The 26,308-nt window shown below is 39.6% G+C and overlaps 1 protein-coding gene across 3 annotated transcripts in view; it reads right to left on the bottom strand.

Annotated features, from left to right (window-relative positions):
- LOC124794965 (2-oxoglutarate-dependent dioxygenase frbA-like) overlaps positions 1-26,308 on the bottom strand; it is a 188,016-nt gene that overhangs the window by 72,081 nt on the left and 89,627 nt on the right. For all 3 annotated transcript variants that reach the window (XM_047258690.1, XM_047258706.1, XM_047258698.1), the window contains exons 2-3: positions 15,333-15,448; positions 12,975-13,090 (exon numbers count right to left, since the gene is read on the bottom strand). In XM_047258690.1, coding sequence (XP_047114646.1) covers positions 12,975-13,090; positions 15,333-15,448 — 232 coding nt within the window. The remainder of the gene's footprint in view (positions 1-12,974; positions 13,091-15,332; positions 15,449-26,308) is intronic.

Here is a 26,308-nt window from a genome sequence, read left to right as displayed (position 1 = left end):
TATCAGTTTAATAGGTCACAGCTGCAAAATACTAACACGAATTCTTCACAGACAAATGGAAAAACCGGTAGAAGCTGACCTCGGGGAAGATCAGTTTGGATTCTGTAGAAATGTTGGAACACGTGAGGCAATACTGACCCTATGACTTATCTTAGAAGAAAGATTAAGGAAAGGCAAACCTACATTTCTAGCATTGGTAGACTTAGAGAAAGCTTTTGACAATGTGGATTGGAATACTCTCTTTCAAATTCTGAAGGTGGCAGGGGTAAAATACAGAGAGCGAATGGCTATCTACAATTTGTACAGAAAGCAGATGGCAGTTATAAGAGTCGAGGGACATGAAAGGGAAGCAGTGGTTGGGAAGGGAGTGAGACAGGGTTGTAGCCTATCCCCGATGTTATTCAATCTGTGTATTGAGCAAGCAACAAAGGAAACAAAAGAAAAGTTCGGAGTAGGTATTAAAATCCACGGAGAAGAAAGAAAAACTTTGAGGTTCGCCGATGACATTGTAATTCTGTCAGAGACAGCAAAGGCCTTGCAAGAGCAGTTGAACAGAATAGACAGTGTCCTGAAAGGAGGGTATAAGATGAACATCAACAATAGCAAAATGAGGATAATGGAATGTAATCGAATTAAGTCGGGTGATGCTGAAGGAATTAGATTAGGAAATGAGACACTTAAAGTAGTAAAGGAGTTTTGCTATTTGGGGAGCAAAATAACTGATGATGGTCGAAGTAGAGAGGATATAAAATGTAGACTGGCAAAGGCAAGTAAAGCGTTTGTGAAGAAGAAAAATTTGTTAACATCAAGTATAGATTTAAATGTCAGGAAGTCGTTTCTGAAAGTATTTGTATGGAGTGTAGCCATGTATGGAAGTGAAACGTGGATGACAAATAGCTTTGACAAGAAGAGAATAGAAGCTTTCGAAATGTGGTGCTACAGAAGAATGTTGAAGATTAGATGGGTAGATCACATAACTAATGAGGAGGTATTGAGTAGAATTGGGGAGAAGAGGAGCTTGTGTCATAACTTGACTAGAAGAAGGGATCGGTTGGTAGGACATGTTCTGAGACATCAAGGGATCACCAATTTAGAATTGGATGGCAGCGTGGAGGGTAAAAATCGTAGAGGGAGACCAAGAGATGAATACACTAAGCAGATTCAGAAGGATGTAGGCTGCAGTAGGTACTGGGAGATGAAGAAGCTTGCACAGGATAGAGTAGCATGGAGAGCTGCATCAAACCAGTCTCAGGACTGAAGACCACAACAACAACAACAACATGTTAAGAAAATACTGTACAGATATTTCGAGATGCTACAAGAGAGGTGTTGTGCATCACAATTTTGTTTACTATTGAAATTCCAAGATCCTGCATTTGTAGAAGAATCAATCATTAATTTTTGTCTCACTGCAGATACCTCACAAAAAGACTGGAAGTAATGTTAGACATTTTAGAAATCAAATGGAGGCTTACATACCATCATTCTTCCCACACACCATTTGTGACTAGAACAGAAGAGGAGGGAAGTGACTAGTGTATGGAGTACTCTCTGCTATGCAGCTCTTAGGTGCACCAATCCAAGGTAACTTTAATAGGCTACTGGTCTTACAGAAAAGAGCTGTAAGAATAATTTGTGATACTAGCCCTAAATAATCCTCACAAAATTAACTCCCAAAAACTTTAATTTTAACAGTAATTACTATATATGAATTTAGAGTACTTTTGTTGATCAACGTGCTGGAGGCATACACTCTAATCTACACCAACACAATACAAGCACCAAAGAGAGACAATATGTTAATAGGTACAGGAAAGCTTGAAACTCAAAATGTTGGCAGATGAAGGTGAGGTGCCAGTGTCTGTCATAATTAAGACCGTTTCACAGATTGCAAGACCTTTGGCATAAATTGCCAACTATTCATTTAGTGAAGGAAAGTTTCCAGAAAGGGTGAAAATATCGAAAAATAAGCTGCTATTTAAAATGGGTAGATATATGCCAGAAAACTATCAGCCAGTGTCACTTCTTTTAGCAGTCTCCAAAACATCTGAAAAATTGATGTAGCATCAAATTAAGGAATATCTAAGTGATCATAAGTTACTAAAAGTTATCAGCATGGCCTTCAGGAAGGTAAAATCCCAGAAATAGGAGCAATGTGTGACACTGAACAAATAATCAGAAATCTTGAAAAAAATAGCATATAGGAGTTAATATAGATCTCTCCAAAGCAGTTGATCTGTCAATAATGGCATTCAATAATTTCGAAAAATTGGAAGCACTATGTATTCAAGAGTCTGGAAAAAAGGGGTTTGAATCACACACACAAAACTAAATGCATTGTACAACTGATATCACTTTAGTCCAGTCACAAAATCAGTTTAGTTTCAAATGCAAAGAAAAGGGAACTTGGAATACTCCAAGGCAGTATTTGAGTCCCATATTATTTCTTATCTATATAAATGACATACAGACCCCAGATAGTGCAGCCAAAGTCATGCTATTTGCAGATGACACTAGTGTGATGATAAGTGAGCCAAAGCAATTGTTGCATACAACAACTGATAAAGTCCTTAAGCAGGTCCGCTCTTCATCTAAGGAAAATAAATTGATACTAAATGTAAGCTATACAAAATAAATGTAATTTGGGAAAAACAAGTGAAAATGTAAATCCAGCTCTGGTATTGGGTGACAAAGTCATTAGTAGTGTAACATTTGCAAAGTTGCTAGGACTTCATGTTCATGACAACTTAAATTTTAATCACCATGTAGTAAAGCTTGTACAGCAATTAAGTTCAGCATGTTTTGCTCTGTGAGAGTGAGATATTTGTTGCCCATGGATATCTGTCTAATGAATGATTATCGTGATTTTTGGAAGTAATTCCTGTTTTAGTTAACAGTCCATTTCAACTAGCACACTGTAAGAGGAATTTTGTCTTTCTTAACACACACGTGCACAAGTTGGGATGGATACACCAAATATAACAGACAGTATGATGACAGCAGTCCTTCTGTGATTTTCAGCGCTCACTGATTCGGTACTTTACTCCATACCAGGTGTGGAAGATAAGATCATGACGTCTTCATTGTCTAAATAATTAACATTTTTAACTAGTCTGACAGATATGTATTAAGACAGATAATTTACACAGACAAGAATCCTCAAAGTTCTATAATATATGGAGTGATTCTGTGTTGTATTGGAAAGTATAATACACTGATCAGCCAGCACATTATGACCACTGACTTCCAATAACATAAAACCATCCAGGTGATAACAGTATCACATGGCAAGGAATAACTGTTAGTCAGGCAAAAGCACAGTGCATGTAGTATCTGTTAGCATGCTGTCTGTGTGTAGAATGGGAAAGGCACGCGATCTATCTGAGTCTGACCAAGAGCAGGTTGTGATGGCCCAGAGGCTCAGCGTGGCCTTTTCAGAAACTGCACAACTTATCAGGTCTTCGAGGAGTACTGTGGTCAGTGCCTGGAACATGTGGCGAAACCAAGGTAAGACCACATCCATATGTCATGGGGTTGGGCAGCCACCCCTCATTACAGATGTCAGAATTTGTAGGTTGAGCAGAATGGTAAAAAAGACAAATGGTGAACTGTGGTGGAACTAGCATCAGACTGTAATGCTGAGAAGAGTACAAGCATGTCTGAACACACACTGCACCGAACACACCTAACGACAGCCCTCTGCATATGACAACCCATGCATTAGCCAGTGTTAACACCATGACATCGGCACCTATGACTGAAATGGGCACGTGGCCACTGCCACTGGATGTTGACATAATGGCAGACCATTACAAGGTCTGATGAACCCCAGTACCTTCTTCACCATGCTGATAGGGTGGCACAAATCTGTCGTCTTCCACGAGAACAGCTCCTTGACATCTGTGCTGTGAGACAGAGACAAGAGGTGGGGCTTCATTATGCTCTGGGCATCCATGTGGGCATCCATGGGTCCAATGGAGCTCTGCAAGGCACCATGATGGCCAAGGAGTATCAGACATTAGTTGCATACAACATACACCCCTTCATGACAATCATGTTTCCTGATGGTAGTGGCATATTTCAACAATATAATGCACCATGTCACAAGGCGACGCATGTGATGGAGTGGTTCAAGGAACACAATGGTGAGGTCCAGTTTATATGCTGGTCGCCAGCTTGTCAGTTCTGAACCCAATTGAACACATCTGGGATGTGACTGTATGTGGCCTCAGACCTCATCACTCCCCACCCCAGAATTTTCAGGAATTGGGTGACTTGTGTGTGCAGATGTGGTACCAACTCTCTCCAGTAATCTACCAAGGCCTTACTGCTTCCATGCCTTGTTGCATTACTGCTGTTACCTGTGCCAAAGGTGGACATCCCAGCTATAAGGAAGGTCGTCACGCTCTGGCTGATCAATGTATATGCATACTTCCCCGAGAAGAAACCAATGTCATTTGTTAGAACATGATTTCTCTTGGTGGTGAACTGAAATATACTCAGCCAGAATAAATTAACAACGGGAACTGAAAATTTATTTCACAAATGGTATACCACACAAAACATGGACCATTTCATTCTGGCACCCTAAGTGGTGGATCATAATACTTCTGTGCTAGAAAAGTGAGGACATGTTAATGTTGTTGTTGTTGTTGTGGTCTTCAGTCCTGAGACTGGTTTGATGCAGCTCTCCATGCTACTCTATCCTGTGCAAGCTTTTTCATCTCCCAGTGCCTACTGCAACCTACATCCTTCTGAATCTGCTTAGTGTATTCATCTCTTGGTCTCCTTCCACGATTTTTACCCTCCACGCTGCCCTCCAATACTAAATTGGTGATCCCTTGATGCCTCAGAACATGCCCTACCAACCGATCCCTTCTTCTGGTCAAGTTGTGCCACAAACTTCTCTTCTCCCCAATCCTATTCAATACTTCCTCATTAGTTATGTGATCTACCCATCTAATCTTCAGCATTCTTCTGTAGCACCACATTTCGAAAGCTTCTATTCTCTTCTTGTCCAAACTATTTATCGTCCATGTTTCACTTCCATACATGGCTACACTCCATACGAATACTTTCAGAAATGACTTCCTGACACTTAAATCTATACTGGATGTTAACAAATTTCTCTTCTTCAGAAACGCTTTCCTTGCCATTGCCAGCCTACATTTTATATCCTCTCTACTTCGACCATCATCAGTTATTTTGCTCCCCAAATAGCAAAACTCCTTTACTACTTTAAGTGCCTCATTTCCTAATCTAATTCCCTCAGCATCACCCGACTTAATTAGACTACATTCCATTATCCTTGTTTTGCTTTTGTTGATGTTCATCTTGTATCCTCCTTTCAAGACACTGTCATTCCATTCAACTGCTCTTCCAAGTCCTTTGCTGTCTCTGACAGAATTACAATGTCATCGGCGAACCTCAAAGTTTTTATTTCTTCTCCATGAATTTTAATACCTACTCCGAATTTTTCTTTTGTTTCCTTTACTGCTTGCTCAATATACAGATTGAACAACATCGGGGAGAGGCTACAACCCTGTCTTACTCCCTTCCCAACCACTGCTTCCCTTTCATGTCCATCGACTCTTATAACTGCCATCTGGTTTCTGTACAAATTGTAAATAGCCTTTCGCTCCCTGTATTTTACCCCTGCCACCTTTAGAATTTGAAAGAGAGTATTCCAGTCAACATTGTCAAAAGCTTTCTCTAAGTCTACAAATGCTAGAAACGTAGGTTTGCCTTTCCTTAATCTTTCTTCTAAGATAAGTCGTAAGGTCAGTATTGCCTCACGTGTTCCAGTGTTTCTACGGAATCCAAACTGATCTTCCCCGAGGTTGGCTTCTACTAGTTTTTCCATTCGTCTGTAAATAATTCGTGTTAGTATTTTGCAGCTGTGACTTATTAAGCTGATAGTTCGGTAATTTTCACATCTGTCAACACCTGCTTTCTTTGGGATTGGAATTATTATATTCTTCTTGAAGTCTGTGGGTATTTCGCCTGTTTCATACATCTTGCTCACCAGATGGTAGAGTTTTGTCAGGACTGGCTCTCCCACGGCCGTCAGTAGTTCCAATGGAATATTGTCTACTCCGGGGGCCTTGTTTCGACTCAGGTCTTTCAGTGCTCTGTCAAACTCTTCACGCAGTATCATATCTCCCATTTCATCTTCATCTACATCCTCTTCCATTTCCATAATATTGTCCTCAAGTACATCGCCCTTGTATAGACCCTCTATATACTCCTTCCACCTTTCTGCTTTCCCTTCTTTGCTTAGAACTGGGTTTCCATCTGAGGTCTTGATATTCATACAAGTCGTTCTCTTATCTCCAAAGGTCTCTTTAATTTTCCTGTAGGCGGTATCTATCTTACCCCTAGTGAGATAGGCCTCTACATCCTTACATTTGTCCTCTAGCCATCCCTGCTTAGCCATTTTGCACTTCCTGTCGATCTCATTTTTGAGACGTTTGTATTCCTTTTTGCCTGTTTCACTTACTGCATTTTTATATTTTCTCCTTTCATCAATTAAATTCAATATTTCTTCTGTTACCCAAGGATTTCTACTAGCCCTCGTCTTTTTACCTACTTGATCCTCTGCTGCCTTCACTACTTCATCCCTCAAAGCTACCCATTCTTCTTCTACTGTATTTATTTCCCCCATTCCTGTCAATTGCTCCCTTATGCTCTCCCTGAATCTCTGTACAACCTCTGGTTCTTTTAGTTTATCCAGGTCCCATCTCCTTAAATTCCCACCTTTTTGCAGTTTCTTCAGTTTTAATCTACAGGTCATAACCAATAGATTGTGGTCAGAGTCCACATCTGCCCCTGGAAATGCCTTCAATTTAAAACCTGGTTCCTAAATCTCTGTCTTACCATTATATAATCTATCTGATACCTTTTAGTATCGCCAGGGTTCTTCCATGTATACAACCTTCTTTCATGATTCTTAAACCAAGTGTTAGTTATGATTATGTTGTGCTCTGTGCAAAATTCGACCAGGCGGCTTCCTCTTTCATTTCTGTCCCCCAATCCATATTGACCTACTATGTTTCCTTCTCTCCCTTTTCCTACACTCGAATTCCAGTCACCCATGACTATTAAATTTTCGTCTCCCTTCACAATCTGAATAATTTCTTTTATTTCATCATACATTTCATCAATTTCTTCATCATCTGCAGAGCTAGTTGGCATATAAACTTGTACTACTGTAGTAGGCATGGGCTTCGTGTCTATCTTGGCCACAATAATGCGTTCACTATGCTGTTTGTAGTAGCTTACCCGCATTCCTATTTTCCTATTCATTATTAAACCTACTCCTGCATTACATGTTAATAACACAAATAAATTAACCATCAATTTTGAAGAAAATAAAAAAAATGAAAGAAAGTTGTACAAAAATAGATTGGTGTTGCTCTTAGCAATAAGATCAACAGCCAAAATTAAGATGTAGGTTGCAAATTATCTGGATGCATTGGAACTAAGAACTTTTCAGTAAAGTTTGGTACTCAAGAAGATATCATTTAACTTCTCAATGGCCATTACATTGAAGAAGATTATGCAAGTCCAAGAGTCGAAGATTGACAACTGCATTTATGAAGGGCTACAAGTATAATTTTATTTTCTTTGTAATTGTATGGCAGCCATGACAAGAGGCTGTGAGGCAACAATACCAGAGTGGTTGGCATGCGCAATTCAGCACTAACTTACAGGCTGATTTAAGTACTGATCTAAGTACCAAGCTAAGAACTGAACTAAGTACTGCAATAGATACCACAAATATTGAACTAGGTACTAAGCTAAGTACTGAGCTAGGTATTAGATTAGATACCTCAATGCACACTTAAGTACTAAAGTAGATACAGAAAAGGCCAAGTTTGAGTGACGCATTACCAAATCTCATAAAGAGAAAAACGAGATCAATAGCAAAATATCTAAATTACAAATGATGCTATCCACTCTAACGGAAGAGTTACTTACTGAGGTAACTAAACAATATGATTTAGTAAGAAATGAAGCTAATTAGCAATTAAGAGAACTAATTAATTGCTTGGTGCAGATTAAAGATGAAATGGAGCATTTTGAAAGTGCATACACAGACCTCAGACTCTGAAGTCCAGTTAAATGTTTTACAACAAATGAGAGATTCTGATGCAGCTGAAACCACAGTTCTACACTTGCACGTTGGAGACATTGCCAATAAGTCTATCTGGGAGAGATTATCTGCTTTTGATGCACTCATACAGTTGCGTTGGCGGGACATTTATTTGACTGATTTTTGAAAGAAATTTCTAAGTGATTGGTTGGATTCCTGTTGTTGTATAATGTGTGGTGTTTTCATGGTTGAAGAAACTAATATTTGCATTTTAATAGGTACTGATAGTTCTATAAGATTAAGTATAAATTAATTATTATTAACACGCAGAAAGGTATTATTGATGAGAAGGAAGGTGTCAAGTTCATCTACAATTTTTGTTTAAATTATCTGTTTTAACAAATATTGATGTCCACTATTTCAGTAAAGATAAAAGAAGATGGAAAGGCATCTCTGAAGTGAAGGGTTGGTGACCTCATTCACATATTAAGCAGCTTGAGTTGTATGTGGCAAGGGAGGTACCCAGGATAGCGCCTTGGTTGTTGTTTTTGATGTATAGGCACGCAGGAATGATAATTAAGTGTTGTAGTCCTCAGAAGAGACTGCAATCTGTGCAGACTAGTCAGACTTATGCCTGCTGGGTTCTGAGATAGCTGCTATATTACTTATCATTTCAATTTTTGTACAGAAGTTTCATACATTCCTGCAATCCTGTTCTCTGGACCTATTTTCCCTTTGAGTATTCTATTATAACTATTTTTTAAAAAGAATGGAAGGGCTATCTGGACCATTAGGACCACCCAACACTAACAAGAGTGTCCCTAAAAGTCGAGTGGTTTAAAATAATATTCCCTCACAGCTATTTCTTATCATGATACCTAGAAATGCACATTAAGCAATATCAACAGCAATCTTTATTCCATTGCTATTAACTACTGTTCAGACATGTCACAGAACAAGTTTCCTACACATTTCATTAATAAATATTATGAACCTTCCCCCCATCATCCCCAACAAGGCAACAGAGGCAAAAGCCCTGTAATTTTTGGAGAGGGCAGACAACTCAACTTCAAAATAATTTTTAAAACATAGTACATATAGCACAAAACATTTTGTTATGTACAGAACAAGATGTGTTTTAAGGTAAATGTCACCCAGGGAGCAAAAAATGGCAGTACTGATAAATATTTAAAGAACCCAGTTGAGTGTAATTTACATTCAATAGATAATTATGCTACATTCAATACATTATACATGATGTTTCACAATTCATTTTACACACTTCTAGAGGTTGTAGAGAGACTTAGAAGGTCAAGTTTTACATAGGAACCCATGTCTAGAAACATCATCCAACCATGCTACATCGCATCAAAGTTATAGGCTGGCACCTGTAAATGTATGTATATACGGGGTGATTCCCTGATGATGTTACAAACTTTCAAGGGTGATGGAGGCCAATAAGTGTATCAATTTGAGGTAAGGGTCCCTGGTTTAGAAACAAAAAAGGAGGAGATTAGTGTTTAACATCCTGTTGACAACAAGGTCATTAGAGATGGAGCACAAGCTCAGATTAGCAATGGATGGGGAAGGAAATTGGCTGCACCCTTTCAAAGGAACTATTCCAGCATTTGCCTGAACCAATTTTGAAAAATCACAGAAAGCTAAATCAAGCTGGCTGGACGTGAGTTTGAGACATCATCCTCCTGAATGCGAGTCCAGTGTGCTAACCACCCTGCCACCTCATTCAATAGAAATGAACAAGTTGAAAGTTACAACGAAAATCATTCTGATACCTCTGACAGTGGAATACACGTACCAGTACTGATGTTTCTAAGAATTTAGGATACGCAACTTTCAGAGGTGGTAGTATTGGCCAAGACAAGAGAAAACATCAAGTAAACATGGGCTCTAAGATGTATAGCTGAGGAGAAAATAGCTCTTGTTCATCTTTGCAAGTGTGAAACACATCTCCTCTATTGAACAAATGCTCATAGCTCTTAAGATATGCATTTTAAAGCTCATATTTACTAGACACTTTTTCTTGTTTCCATCCTTGCTACCTCTGAAAATTGCATACTCCACATTCTTAGTAACAACAGTACCGGTATGTGTAGTCCACTGTCAGAAGTATCAGAATGGTTTTCACTTATAATTTTAACTTGTTCATTTCTGGTACAGCAACACTTAGCTTAAATTGATACCTTTATCCTTTTCCATCATCCTTGAAAGTCTATAACATCATCACGGAATCACCCTCTATATAGATACATTTACAGGCACCATGACCTATAACTTTGACACTCTGTAGTTGGATGACATTTCCAGACATGGGTTCCTACATAAAACTTGATCTACTAAGTTCCCTCTACAATCTCTAAAAGTGGATAACATGAATTGTGAAACATACTGTATGTAAACTCAGTGAGCAGATTATGAGCTGACTATGGCTATTAGTGATGCTTCCTTGAATGTGGGAAGAGAGATGGGCATGTACTATTCATAGGTATGGAAGTTGATGAGCTAAAAGCCAGCTTTAGATCCTGATGTGACGTAAATAGCAGCATCTGAAGCCGCAGCATCATAGTAAACTTGTAACAAAAGGGAATGGTGACTGGTAGTTATGTACAGAGGTGTACATTTGGGCAGTCAATGTTTAAACTCAGAAATCAGGCACAGGTTCTACGTGCAAAAGGAGTAAATTACCTCCAAAGTGTACTTTGAGAGACAGAATAATGTATACTTATGCATAAATTAGTGGATGATTAGATGTTCATTTGTACCATGAGTTGGATGACTAACACTGTGTAAATCAAGGGTTATTCAGGGAAGATCTTTCTACAGGAAGACCTGTTGATGTTTCTTACAGATGGAAAATACCTTTATGTTGAGGCTTACACCAAAGTTACAAAACAGATTACCTTATCTGAGCTTGGAGTCCATTTTTTAGTATTTACACAGGTATCTGAGTTTGTCAGCTGGTTCTGAGGTAAGAGAACAGCAAGTGTATAAATATAGTAAGCTGAGCAATGAAGAGTTGCTAATTGTAAAGTATGTGACTCCTCACAGTGGATGCATGTGTCATAGACAAATAAAATATTGTATACCTATGGATATGCTGTCGTGTATCCTGGAAATGTTTGGTAAAATACCAGACCTACAATAAAGAGAAACTGGAACTTAAACCATGCCTTATGCAGGCATAGTATGCAAATATCGTAAAATACCAGACCTACAATAAAGAGAAACTGGAACTTAAACCATGCCTTTTGTAGGCATAGTACACAAATGTAACTTCACATATTTTGTAGCATTTTGTATAATTTTTGCACAGTGAAAAGTAAACTTGTTTGCTATGAAATTTCTACTGGGGATTTTTATACCTTTTGTGCTCAGGTAAGCATTATGTTTGGGTTGATACAGACTTTTGTAGAGACGGAATGAGCAGTTTATAACGACACTTATGCACATTTGACCAAAGTCACTCAATGACAAATGCAGTGCAAGAATAAATTGATATCGCTTTATGTGGATAATCCACATACAAGCATAACTGACTGCATTAGCATGTGATGTTTAAGGAACTAATAAAATAAATACTGTAAAAGAATACTTCATGTTTGACAAGTAGAGATGTTTATGGTTTTGATTTATGGAATCAGAAGAGGACAACTTAAGAGACAGAAGTGTTGCCCATATTCACAGTATAAATGTAAAAAGTTTGTTGTCAGTTAGGAAGAATATTCGTTTGTTTTTCTGATGGAATTGTCATGATATCAGTCATCTCAGAGGGAGGATGTGTGTTTTAACACATCACCTTGGAGAAAGTGGTGTTGCCCCATAGCTATCTGATCGGTGCATGATGACTGTGACCTAGGTAGCTGTTTTCAACAACAAAGCATACCTTTGTTTTATTGCAGTTCCCATATTTAGTCAAATTGCGTACCAGAACTTCTTGGCAGACTAAAGCCATGCACCAGACCATGACTTGAATTCAGAACCTTGCTGCTCCTACCAACTGGGCTATCCAGGTACAACTCAAGACCTAAACCTCACAGCCCATTTTCTCCCAGTAGCCCCTACCTCCCTCATACCATCCAAATTTCATGGAAGTACTCTGGCATACCTTGCAGGACTAGTACTTCTAGAAGAAGTCATTCTTTGAGACTGTTTCCAGATTCATTCTGGAAAATGCATTTACGTACTTTTCAAACATTTTTCAGCTGTTTTCAATGGCATTTTCTTAAAATTAAATTGGTCTTGATTTTACAATTGATACGCAAGTGAAATCAGCAACTCCTAAAACAAATACTTGCAATTTTGCCTTGCTGGTAATAGAAACATAGGTAGGAACATTTGAAAAAGTTGAAACGTTTCCATTTTTGATGTTTTCGAACATGGCTGAATAATTTCAATCTGGAAAGTGTTAGAAGGTAATGTCCAAGTTATTCACTCTGCAGTTGGTAAGTTGTTTCCTGCATTATGGAGACCGGGTATTTGATGAAGATATTTCTATTATCAGCAAAAATTACTAGTTTTGCCCTATTACCTACTAATAAATGGCAGAGCAATACATTAAACTATGAACAGCACTGAACCAAGGATTGGGTCCTAAGGGACTCCTTTTTCAATTTTTCTCTATGTTGAATTTATTGTCTTTCTGTATTGTTAATAATGTTGATGGGTCATGGAACTGTGCTGTCCATCTTCTCATAAGTATTGAAGCACCTGGCCTCATCAGGGAAACATTTTTGTTTCCTTTGGAATAAGAAAGATTCTTCTTTCACCACTATTTTCTGGTGGCAATGATTTCAAGACATGCCTAGATGCTCCAAGGCACAGCCTTATTCAATATCTGGGTAGTTGTCAACTTAAAATTTACCTTTCAACTCCTGGAGGTACATATCCATGGTTGCTAGGTGGATGTCTCAAGTAGAGCTCCCTTGTATTTCTTGGTAGGTCACAGAATCGATCCATTGCTGAATATGCTGCTTCCAGCTGTAAATTTGAGAGTATTTTAATACATTTCACAAAAATTTACTGTGGACATAATACTAACATATCATTTCAATCACTCTTCAGAAAGGAAAAAATGATAGGAAAGTTGGCTTTTAAGAATTTACTGTCCCACATTATTAGAACCGGCATGACACACTATTGACAACTCATTTCAGGGTTGGAGTGTATTATGTATGTTCCTGTGTAAAACTTAAATTTCATCCTTTTTTTTTTTGTAAAATTTATGAACATCCTCCTAAAAGTTATTTCAAGAGCAGTTATAAGCTGATTATGATCTGATGCTGCAGAGACTAAATGTGAAACAGATACCTACAAAGCTATAGGATTTGATCCATGGTACACATTCATACGATTCTTTTTATCCTGGCATGTAAGCATCACTGACAATGCTATATGTTTGTGACAAATTTCAAATGTACCCGATAGTTCACATTCACTGTTAAACTATATACTCCATTGCAAGTGGCTAGGCATGAGATTTCACAGGTCAGAAGACATCTGTCTCTAGTAGGACAACATTTAGTAAAACAGAGTGGTATTTACTTCAGTGCTAGGGTTTACTTATTTATTTATTTAACTAGGGTTTATTTTACTTTTATTAAATGAGAGTGAAAAATTCTAGAAAAATAACATGTATATGCATTTCCTTTAAAACTGTGCTCTCTCTCCCTCTCACCCCCTCCCCCCTTCCCCTCTCTCTCTATACCTTGAAAGAAAGATTAAGTAATTCTACAGTAAGCAAACTTCAAACAGAGTGTAAAAGGTGACCACTCACTAAATAGCAGAAGTGCTGACTCGTCAACAGGCAGAGACAAAGGTAATGAAAACTTTTCTAGCTTTCGGAAGAAACTGTTTGACAAGCTACAGTACAAATACACACACACACACACACACACAGTCACAGTCACACACACACACACACACACACACACACACACACACACACACACCACCATCACCACCACCATCAGATTGCAGTTCAGCAAGAGAAATGAGGTGGGGTTGTGTTGGTTGAGAGGTAGGGAACATAGAGGGACAAAAAGAGAGGAAGCAGGAGAATAAGTTGGGGATGGGTAGCTACCAGCTCAGAGGGAAACAGCAGATGTGCGGGGCTAGGAATGCAGGAGGGAGGGGGTAGCGAGTGCATGGGCTAGGAATGTGACACACAAGTATTGAAGCTGGTGAGATACAGTGCACAATGAAGATGATGTGGAAGCCTGGACTGGAGAGGTGCACAGGACAGAGAAAGGAGAAACTGTCAGATGGAAGTTATTGGACAGTGGTTGAGCAGAGACTGAAGCCAGGAGTATTATGGGAGTGAAGATATGTTGCAAGCACAGTTCCCATCTACATAGTTTAGAAATGATGGTGATGGCAGGAAGGCTTACTTTCAAATGTACCAGATGGAGTGGGTTGTGAAGGAGCCACTGAACTCAAGCATTTAGTGTGTTGTGCAACTCGATGCTCAACATTGTTCTTGGCCACAGTTTTGTGGTGGCCATCATTCTGGTGGACAGCTGGTTGGTGATCATGCCCACAAAAAACGCTGTGCAGCAATTGCAGTTGAGATGGTATCTGACATGGCTGCTGGCTGCTTTGACAGGTGTGTGTGTGTGTGTGTGTGTGTGTGTCTTCCTCCTAAATTCCCATGGGTGCGCCCAGCAGGGGAGTTTCAGCTGCCCCCCGGTCCCTAGAATAAAATTACTTTCACAAACTGGATTCGAGCTCTGCCATGCACCACAGATAAACATAGTAAATCACAATCACTTTTAAAATTTTGAAGAAAGGAAGAACATGTAATAGATACTGACAAAATGAAATGAAATGATTGTATGGCACTGCTGGCCTGGAGGTCCCATCCGGGGAAGTTATGACTAGTATCAAGTGTACATGGAAACACTGTACACTCTTGTTAACACGCCATTTTGTCATGAGTGTTCTACAATTCAGAACTCTTTAAATGTCCATTTTACATCTCCTACAAATTAATCTTTTTTTCATGAAAAAGTTATCAGATGTGGAACACCTCATAAATTTTCTAAAATAAGTGAAGTTGCTCTGTAAACTGAATCATATAACTGGTCACCCAAAATAGCATTTTCAGATACAAAAAAAAATATTGAATGTAACTACAAAGTGCCAATACATACAGCACTTCTATGCTTGAGTTTAAAATGTGATAACAAATTTAACAAGTTGCTGTTAATGGAGTTTAACTCACCCTATTGTTTGAAATACCATGATTGACAAGGAAAGCAATTCCTTTTTGTGCCAGTGATCGATGCAGCTGAGCGGCAACCTTCTTCAAGTTGCTACGAGTTGGTTTCTCTATGCTACCTGCAAAATGGATTTTTATGTGGTATAATCTCATTTTATTTTTATAGTAAAACAGTCAACAAAACAGCAAGTGACAGTAAAGAATATAAATAAAGCTTCCTGTACACTCATTGTACTTCATTAAAATAACAAAATATTCATCCACTTCATCCACATGATGAGTTAATTGTATAAAAAGGGAAAATCTCAAACAAAAACTTGTTCCATTTGCAAAGAGAAAGAGGCAGAGAGTACCTGGGCAGTACTAAGCTTTCGGATGCACAAAACATCCAGCAGCAATATGAAAAATAAAAAAAAGTAAAACCACTCTTAGTTTTCAGAGCTGCAGGTTTCTTCTGTAAGGGAGGACAGAAGAAATAGTTGGAAGAGGTTTGAGACTGTGAGTTCACTCAGAACCCACTGCACAAAGATAGTCTATTTGCACCTATGAACTAGATGACCTGTCCCCTCTACAACCTACCTCAACTACTTCCTTTTTTCTCTCCTGAAGAAATAATCTGTTTCCATAAGCTAGAAAGGCTTTGTATGTGAGTTAAGATGATTATCCACTTATTTATTTAATCATACATTATATTCTGCCCTGTCTGATCAGAAGCAGAACTTTCAGTGATGTGGAATCATTTAATGTAAAACTTAGCAGTCGGAAGTATGTATGAAAAACATAAACTTGCCTCATCTAGAGCATATCACTCACAAGCCTTCTCAAATATGTCTTAAGCAGAAAACTTTCCTTAGTGATTACAGGAGAGCACAAATCACACCCATGTATTAGAGGACCCATCTGGATCCAGTACCAACAATAACACAGTAGCTAAAAACATGCGTAATCTGAACATACAGACTCATCTCGAACAAAGTGGTGTTTTATGTGGCAGTTGTCATGGGTTGAAAAAGCACTGGTCGCATGAAACATGACTAGCATGCTTCAGTCCTCACAGTCACGGAATAAGAGATAATTTGTGAATTTTTTGCTTCTAAAATGTTCTCCACTCTGTATCGCACTTCAAAGGAAATGGAAAGAACATTTAAAAATGAAATAAGAATGTATTCTTCTCTACTCTTCAGAGTTATCTGCACAAGTTATTGATGAATATGGAGCTGGATATTTTACGGAGACCAAGAAACATCCTGTAGTCAAGTAACAATGAGGACAGAGAGTAACTGCACTATTCAGCCAAAACTGTTCTGATATTGTTGCTCTGAGAAAGAAAAGAGAAGTAGCTTGGAGTATCAATATCATTATAAGTTGTATTACAGTGGAACATTACCAAAATACTTCATTTTTTATGGAGCAGATATCTTGTATGATTTCAAGACTATGCTCACCACTGCTGGGATTCAACAAGGTCACATGGAGTTTCCACAGCCTTTCAATAATGTGTTATGTGATGGTCATAACAAAAGGGCTTGTTAAGAATTTACTCTATTAGAGTTTCAGTAAAGAGGGTTGTTAGGATATTGTTCATGCAGAAAAATACACGTAGAAACTAGGTTATCAGTTATTTTGTATGCTGTCTGTAATCGTTTATGTTTACAACAGTGTTTTGGAGGGTTGTTAATTAATGTGCTTAAACAGAAGGATTGCCAATAAAAAGTTTGAGATGCACTAGTACACACACCTTTTCACAGTTAGTTCATTCTTCCATCGGTTCAACAATCATTCTTCACATGATACCTTCATGATTTCACAATCATAAGTTCAGCACAATCTGGTTGATAGATAAGTTAATTTAATAAACACTTCCACGTAAATTTACAATAAATGCATTAAGCTACTGTCCTAACACAGTACTGAAATGCCACCAATTGACTGATTTACTGACTGACAGTACCACATTTTAACTCTTAACACAAAGGTTTGCCTGTGATAATATTGCTACACCAAACACATGCAAATGAGGCTATTGTAAGATATCATATCAGTTCAAGGGGGTAAAATGTAAACGAAGGTTAAAAAGTATCTGACTCCGTGATCTTATATTTGAGAATCTCCCTGCTACATTTCATGGTGTATTCGTGCACAGTATTGTTGGCATAGTCGTTTGAGAACAAGATAAGAAAACACTTAGTGCCAATGCTACACCAATATGTTGCAATACCAACGTAACCTGTATTACATTGCAGCTCATATATAAAATTTATATTGTTAAGCCAAAACATTATTACCACCTGCTTAACAGCACAGTGATAAACCATTGGAAAACACAATAAGGCTGCAATTCTGGGTAGCATGGATTTGATAAGCCCTTGGAAGGTTTCCGGAGGTATGTGAAACAGATATCTATACATAGGCCACACAGTTACCGTAAGTTTCAGGCTGGTGATTTGTGAGTGTGGAACTGGCACCTGATATTGTCCCAGATACAGGGCTGGTTTAAGAGCCAGGCAAAACTAGCCCCTGCCTGGGCACTAAGCAGAGAGGGCTGCCAGCGATGCCGTAGTGCAGGCTTGGGCAATGTATGGTGACCTGCTGCCCTGAGCCACATACCAAACTTGCAAACTAAGACGACACTCGGCACAGTGACTGTTGGGAGACTGTAAAAGCATTACTCATATACAGCCACTCCCATCAGCCGCCATGTCAAGTGTCAACTTAGTTTACACGGTCAGTTCATCATGTGACATGACAGCAGCACTCATAGCCCGGCTCATCATGTGACATGACAGCAGCATTCATAGCCCTTAAAGTTAATGTTTATGCAGTAACTCACAAATATGAATGACACCTCCTTCCCAACACATCAAACAACAAATTATGCCTCGAAACTCATGTTTTCAAGTGTATATTAATATCCACACAGTCTTCAGATGTTTACATTTATTTTGGGATGCGAACATTGTTTATGTGCATATGACATTTGAACATTGTTTCTGTGCATACAACATTTTACAATAGTTCTCTTAAAAGTTTCTGTAGCACTGATAGTAAAGAAACACTGTTCATGAGACATAAGTAAATGTAGACACAACATGGGATGCCAGGCATCATGGGAAAAAATGCTTATAAAAGCAACTGGTTTCAGCTAATACAGAGCATACTACCTTCAGTTTCAAAATCGCAATCTTCTAATACATCCTTAATGGTCAAAGATTATTTAGTAATATTAATACGACAAAGGACAGAAAAACAAAATATAGCAATGAGATGGGCAGTTCCAGTCTACCAGTGGTTAGGGGTGACTTAGTGATTTTTGACCACAGGTAGGTCATTGGTGCTTTTGAAATTTAGTGTGTTAACACTCAAAAACACTGTTAGCAAGCTTTTTCTTAAAAAAAATATTTGACCAAAAATGCTTTTAATGGTTGGTCACATAACGTGCCAAATGGTGAATATGCAAAAATGTGTCATGGGTGGAGTACAATGTGAGTGTCTCACTCTCTCACATGAATTTCTTCTGCAGTCCAGATTCAAACTAATTGCTAGCCAGATCTGGCCGCAGACTGCCTGTTGCCCACCCACGCCCCAGTGAGAGGTTTTTACCCAGTGTGTTTCACAGTCAATAGTGTAAACTAACATGGGCGAGAGGATATAGGGAAAATGGGAAATGGGGGGGGGGGGGGGGGGGGCTGTCAGATAGTAAGTCACTTGTATGGAAAAATGTTCTCAAACTGGCACCACCAGATATCTTCAATAGGGTTCAGACCTGGCAAATTTGGTGGCCAAGACATCAATGTGAGTTCAGTTTTGTTGTCTGCAACACAAAGTAGCATGATTCTGGCCTTGTTAGATGGAGAGCTATCCTGCTGGAAGATGCCATCACCATCAGAGAGGACACCAAACATGAAAGGGCGCATTTAGTCTGCAATAATGTCCACACAGACTACAGCTGTCACGGTGCATTCTATTACTATCGGGGTCACAAGGAATCGCAAATTAATGCCTCCATAGTATAATGCTGCCCCCACTGGCCTGTGTTCAGGCCAGCCATTTGCCTGGATGGTATAGTATCCTGACATGACTATCAATATGTTGTAACAAGAAACGTGATCCACTCAGATAGAAACTGACGATGTCTTTGCATCAACATGACTACATCTATGGGATCATATGCTGCAGAGCCATGTGTTCAACAATGTGTGCTGAATGGTGTGCTCCAAGACACTCGTGACTGCACCAACTTCATACTCTGTCATCAAGTCGGCCACAGACTGCCACCTATCATGCGAAAGCCTCCTACCTGCTCATTCTGTGATGAGGCGTAGACACCTGCAACTTGTCGTCTATTCATAGTTTCACTGTGTGGCAACCACTTTCCACATATGTCCACGACAGTAGGACACAAACATACTCGTACACAGGCACTGGTCTGTAACAATCTGCCTCCTATTGAAGTCGCTTTCACTATCTGACCAAAGGTATCCGGACAGCTCAGTACAATCCATAATTGACCGCTAGATGTCATGAAACATGGACTGTATTGTCAGTCAGTAGAGGAGCCGTAACAGCAGATTGGGGTGGTCAGGAGAGCTCAGTGACTTTGAATGTGGACCAGTCATTGGATGTCACCTGACTAATAAATCCATTAGGAACATTTCAATCCCCCTAAAGCTGCCCATGTTGACTGTTGGTAATGCAGTGGTGAAGGGGTAATGCAAAGGAACAACCACATCTAAGCAAAGATAAGACAGACCTCATGCACTTGTGGATAAGGATTGTCAAGCATTGTGATGAGTGCTTGAAAAAAAATCTCTTAAAGTCAGCCAAAGGAATCATTTGTGAGTTCAAAAGAGCTAACAGTGGTACAGCTTGCACAATGCCTATGTGTAATGAATTAAAAAGAATGGGGTACAATCATCGGGCAACTCCTCATATCCACACATTTCAGTAGTCAATGCCAAGTGATATTTCATGCAGTGCAAACAACGATGTCATTTGAGAGTGGATGACTGGAAACAAGTAATTTGGAGTAATGAATCACGCTATACTCTGTGGCAATCTGATGGAAGGTTTTGGTTTTGGCGAATGTCTAGAGAACGCTACCTGCCATCATGTGAAGTACTAACAGTGAAGTACATTAATACAGAGGTGGTCCTACTATGGTATAGGGTGTTTTCCATGGTTGTGGTGTGGTCTCCCTGTTGCGCTTAAGAAAACGCCAAATGTGGAAGGACATGAAAACATTTTACAGCATTGAGTATTGTGTACAGTAGAGGAACGGTTTGGAAATAATGATCGTTTGTATCAGCATGACAATGCACCATGTAATAAAGCGGTATTTATCAGGCAAAACTTTTGACGTCACTCCAGAACCCAGCATCCAACATCACTAACTTCTCTAGTGTTTGAACCTTGAGGGAGAATGGGCTGCCATTCCTCCACAGACATTCTGACATCTTACCGCATTGAAAGTGTCTCCAACTGATATGAGCCATTATAGAGGCAAAGGCTGGACACACCCCATATTTCTGCCTAACATTTCCGCTCTCTCTACGAGAAGCATCGTCATAACTATCAAGATAAAATGGCAAAATTCTCCAGAATTTAGTACTATTGGAAAAAAATAATCATTCTAAATGTAGTGAAAAGTCACTGACATATATTATGTGCATGTTTTTATATCTTTTATATTCAACAAAATAAAATGTTGTTAATCATGACAGCTTCCATCTGATACTGGCCATCTGTAGAATCCATATATGGTTTATGACATATGGATTCTAAAAATGGCCAATGTACACTTAAAATTTGTAATAATTAAAAATGTGTTCTGTAATCGTGTGTAAAAGAAATAAATGCAGTTATTTACCCCTTAGCAAGCTTCAGAAATTGACTGTACCGTTATTAATAGGTTGGACACCAATAGGTGTCCAGATACAATTGATCAGATAGTGTATGTCAGTCGATTTGCCTGTTTGCAATCCGTATCATTGCTTGAATGATTTCTCATTTGCCTCTACTCAGCTTATTCACTTCCGTTATCGCTTCATGTACAATGGTCATAATATTTTGGCGCATCACTGTGTGTAGGTATATTATGTTGTGAGATGCCGAGCAAAGAAATAAATTTTATTTGGTAATTTTTGACGTATATGACATTTCCATACCTGGCTGAAATATGTGAAAAGTTCGGTACCATTCCTCTCACACCCTCAGTGGACAAGTTGTGTTATATGCAGGTCTTATGTGGCTGATTCGGTGTTGAACCTAGACATTATGTTTTGTTCTTGGGATTCCCTCAACTGCCAACATATTCAGGATATTAATCTTGTGTTAACTATTGTCGTAGTTATTTCGATTTGATTAATTTCCTTGAAACTACGCTATAATCATGTACGCCCCATGAACCTTGAGCCTTGACGAGGTGGGGGCTTGCGTGCCTCGAGAATAATACGCAGAATGTTATCTTAGGTACAGCCACAAAGGAGGTATATCTGTGGTTCCTGAAGAGAGGCAGCAGCCTTTTCAACAGCTGCACGAACAACAGTTTGGTTGACTGACTGATCTGGCCTCGCAACATTAGCGAACACAAATATGGTGCTTGTGTTTCTTGAGATTCATCTTGTATATGTTCTCACATTTCAGTCACTTGTCATCAGGCAAATAGCAACACTGGACAGTTCGATCGCGACTGTACATCCTTTTACCATAGGAGGTTCTGTACGATGTAAGAACCGTCAAGATACCATTCCAGCTCAAACTTATATCGTTCTGTTTACAAACAGACGGACGGTTGCTAGCAACAAATAAAAGGAATTCCTGAATTTGGTAATAGTGTCAGAGAAAGGAACGAGAATGGAACGGTCTCCTAATAGTCTTCAGGAAACGTAACATTTTATCTGAACGGCGCACCTTATCGTCAGTGCCTTGAACCACAGTCCAAGACAGCTGAGCGCCCGTGTTACGACCTGCGACAACTGCGCTGTTCCAGCTACAAGCAGCTACATTCGTGCAAATTCCCGACGGCGGATGTGAAGCGTGGGCCGCACCTTCTAACGGACGTCTGCGCAGCAACTTTACCAGTAACAGTAACGTAATCAGTATTAAACGCTCGTAGCAGTGTTAGAAGTCCGTTGCATTTCTTTTATCAGCCTAACTACTTCTTGTGGAACATCGGCGTCACTCTTTTCTCTTCTTAATTTCATCTTCATATTCCACTGAAGGCCGTCATCAACTATCTGCCCCAATTCGTGTCTGACTGCAGCTGAATTTGGTCGATTTGACTGGATGCCTCATCCGTCATCGACATTAAATTTGCAGAAGCGTGACTTACCTGAAACAGATCAGTAACTGCAATGGGCAAGATGAGACAATGCCTTATAGTTGAAGCGAACTATTCATTCAGTCAATCGTCATATTTCCTTGAACAAACTTATGTGATTGGGACTAGTCTGTGTGGTCTCGTACATGAATTATGTACCTCGTGTTAACAATTAACTTCCATTAAAGTATTGTATCTCATTTATGCTTTCGTATGCTCCAGTTGAGCATAGTAAAATCTTCTTAAAAAATACAGTTGCTTCACCTACATCTACATCCACATACATACGAGCTTACAGTTCATAATCGGTAGTTTGAAAACGGATATTTCGAAAATACAACAAGAAAATAGTGAGCTGAACATGCTAAAACTTGCGCGACATAATTCGTCCGTTACGGAAAAGTTGTCAAATGAGAAGGGCAGTAACAGCAAGACCTAAGTGCAAAATCGGGAAACCTGTGAAAGTAAGACAAGCTTTGTGCACGAAAACACATTTCAAGTACTTTCAACCTACGATAGTGAAAATGCAACATAGAGTTCGCATGAACGATGGGAAAAGCAGAACAGCACTGTGAATAAGGTAGGAAAAGAAAATTTATTGACGAAAACAAGCGTGAATGAGGTCAATGTAAATGAGCCGATCAAAAATTGTGCCGAAGTGTTTAGTAAAACAATACAAAACGATTCCCACATACTGAACTTCAAAAACAGCAAATTGTTATGCTTTCAGGCTGCCATGGTCGTGGAATAACAACTAAAACACACTCGTGTAGTATAGTGAAATCGGGACTCCCACTTGACGAAATTAAAAAAAATACTGCATCCGCAAAGGTAAAAAATCTGCACGATAAAGACTTTGTTGTACTTCTGGGAGGCGCAAACGACGTCTACAAAAATCAAACAGCGAGTGCTGATAACCAAAGAAATAAAAAAAAATTAAAAAGCAAAATGATAATCGCATCGCCAGACTCCATAACGAAAGCACTTCAAAAAGAGGTAAAAGCATTAGAACTATCATCAGCACCAGCAAAGCATGTAAAAAAAAGACAAAGTGTTTACAGAATGAACAGTGGACAACGATTTGAACGACAATAACTACAGTTCCTCATCATCTAAATATTATTTTAGGTGAAAACAAGAAAAACGCAAAGATTCCAAGTTCACAAGAAAGCACAGCAGCAGTGGAAGAACCAACACTGGAAGTTTCAGAAACATCATCACCGACAACAACAGAAATGGCAGTATTAAGCATATTAGCAATAGCACCAATAGCAGCAACAAGCAATTCACCCCAGCCCAATGAACAGGTTCGTCCCGAGAGATGCAGGAAACCTGTCCTTCACAAGGGCTTTTGGTACCTCTCGAGGACATGGGAACGAATATGACAGCAAAAAACGTAAATAAAGCTATAACCAGTTCGTACCCTAGTCACCTGCAGATTTTAAGCCTAAATATTCAATGCGTTAGAAATAAATCACTAGAATTTGAGGTAGCAATGAATAGTACAATATCATTAATATTCATCCATATAAGTTGGCAAGTCAGTATTGTAGAGAAAATGCCAAAAGCGGAGGTGTATGTATCTTTACTAAATCAAGTATCAGGTACAAAAGAAGGTGTGAAGCTGAATCGCTGAGAGTGGAAAATCATTTTGAAGCAGCAGCTATACAGTTGTATAAAATACAGGGAAAAGTCGTAGTCATAGCAATATACAGACGACCTACGGGGATACAGACATATCCATTAATCATTGTAATTGTGCCAATAAATGAAATATTTTGAAAACTTTATAAATGGCCATCGAAGGGCTGTAGAACACTGTGCAAAATTGTAAAATTTGCTTTAAGGTTCGAGCAGTGTAATTAGGTGCACGCACTCAGCCACAAAAGATATAGCCATATGATAACTGTCACTTACAGCAGATCCATAGTAAACAGCTTCAAGTTTAAGCCTGCGGAGACTCGTATTATGCTATCTCAAATGAGTAAAAACACACCTACCAGTTATCTTCTCGTTATCTAAATTTAATAATAGAGCAGTTAGGTTGGAAACATGGAGAGAACACAATGTTAACGTCAAAGACAACTGTTGTTCTTTGAGGGGCAGTCATCACGTTTTAATTAACATCTCGATACAATCGAGCTGCGATCATGAAAGGTTGGCGACAGTGTGAGATCCCTACGTATTCACCAGTTAATGTGACACATTTTTCCCCATGGAAAACTTGGAGGGATTTTCGCCGTGCGGGAAACGATCCACCTGAAAATCATTCTGGAAATGCCTGTAACGCAGTGGTTCCTTCATCCGGGGAAGAGGGAGAACTCACTGGGTCCATGTCAAGAGAATACGGAGAGTGCAAAAATCGACAAATCAAAGAAGCAGCGTGCGTGACTGTGAACTGTGCACAATGGGGTGTTGCAGTAGGGCAAAAATAGCTCATTGCACAGGTTCCCGCTTCGCTTCGGATTCGCAGCCTCCCAGAACCACGTCAGGGGATTTCGTTTATTATGCTTCTGCAACAGTTTCATCCTTATGAGTATGATCTACATTCAAAGACGAAAAAACGACGCACCACGAAAAAATTATCCGAATGGAATGGAAATCTGTAGATTTGACGTACATGTACAGACAAAAAAATTATCACAATTTCAGAGAAACCGGATTATTTCACCAATTGAGCAAGTCAATAACGCGTTGGCCCACCTCTGGCCCTTAAGCGAGAAGTTATTCGGCTTGGCATTGATTGATGGAGCTGCTGGATGTCCTCCTGAGTGACATCGTGCCAAATTCTGTCCAACTGACGCGTTTGATCGTCAAAATTCGGAGCTGGTTGGAGGTGGAGGGCTCTGCCCATCATGCTCCAAACGTTCTCAAATGCGGAGAGATCCGGCGACCTTGCTGGCCAAGGTAGGGTTTGGCAAGCACGAAGACAAGCAATAGAAACTGAAGCCTTGTGCGGTCGGGCATTATCTTGCTCAAATGTAACACCAGGATGGCTTGACATGAATGGCAAGAGAACGGGTCCTAAAACATCGTTGACTTACAGCTGTGTTCTAAGGGTGCCGCATATGACAACCAAAAAGCTGGTGCTGTGAAATGAAATGAAATGACACCCCAAACCATTACTCGTGGTTGCCGGGCGTACGGTGGGCGACAATCAGGTTGGAACTCCACCGCTGTCCAGGGCATATCCTTCGCTGGCCATCGGAGCTCTGTTTGAAGCGGGCCTTATAACTGGAGACAATTCTACTCCAGACTATGAGGTTTCAGGCCGAAGACGTTGACAATATTCTATGCCCCGTTTTGTTGCCCTTCGTAGCAAGCCATACTGGACTGACATTTCAAAAAGGTAATGACCACCCGCACACGACGAGATTTTCTTATGCTTGTCTTCGTACTTGCCAAACCCCACCTTGGCCAGCCAGATCTTTCCCCAATCGAGAATTTTTGCAGCATTTTGGGGAGGGCCTTCCAAACAGCTCGGTATTTTGACCATCTAATGCAGGGCTTAACAACTGGCCGGTTTTGAGCGCGAGTACTCGCGTCTGCTCAGGCACGTGCTCGCGAGCAGGTGCCAGGTCGCGGAGTAAGGAGGGAGGGGAGGGAGGGGAAATGCGCGCGCACGTTTGAATGTGATCTCGCGTTCTTAGCAGATTTAATT

This window comes from Schistocerca piceifrons, chromosome 1 (assembly GCF_021461385.2).
Source record: "Schistocerca piceifrons isolate TAMUIC-IGC-003096 chromosome 1, iqSchPice1.1, whole genome shotgun sequence".
Taxonomy (NCBI): Eukaryota; Metazoa; Arthropoda; class Insecta; order Orthoptera; family Acrididae; genus Schistocerca; species Schistocerca piceifrons.
The sequence above is the reverse complement of the archived record's forward strand: the minus strand, read 5'-3'. Positions and strand labels throughout refer to the sequence as shown.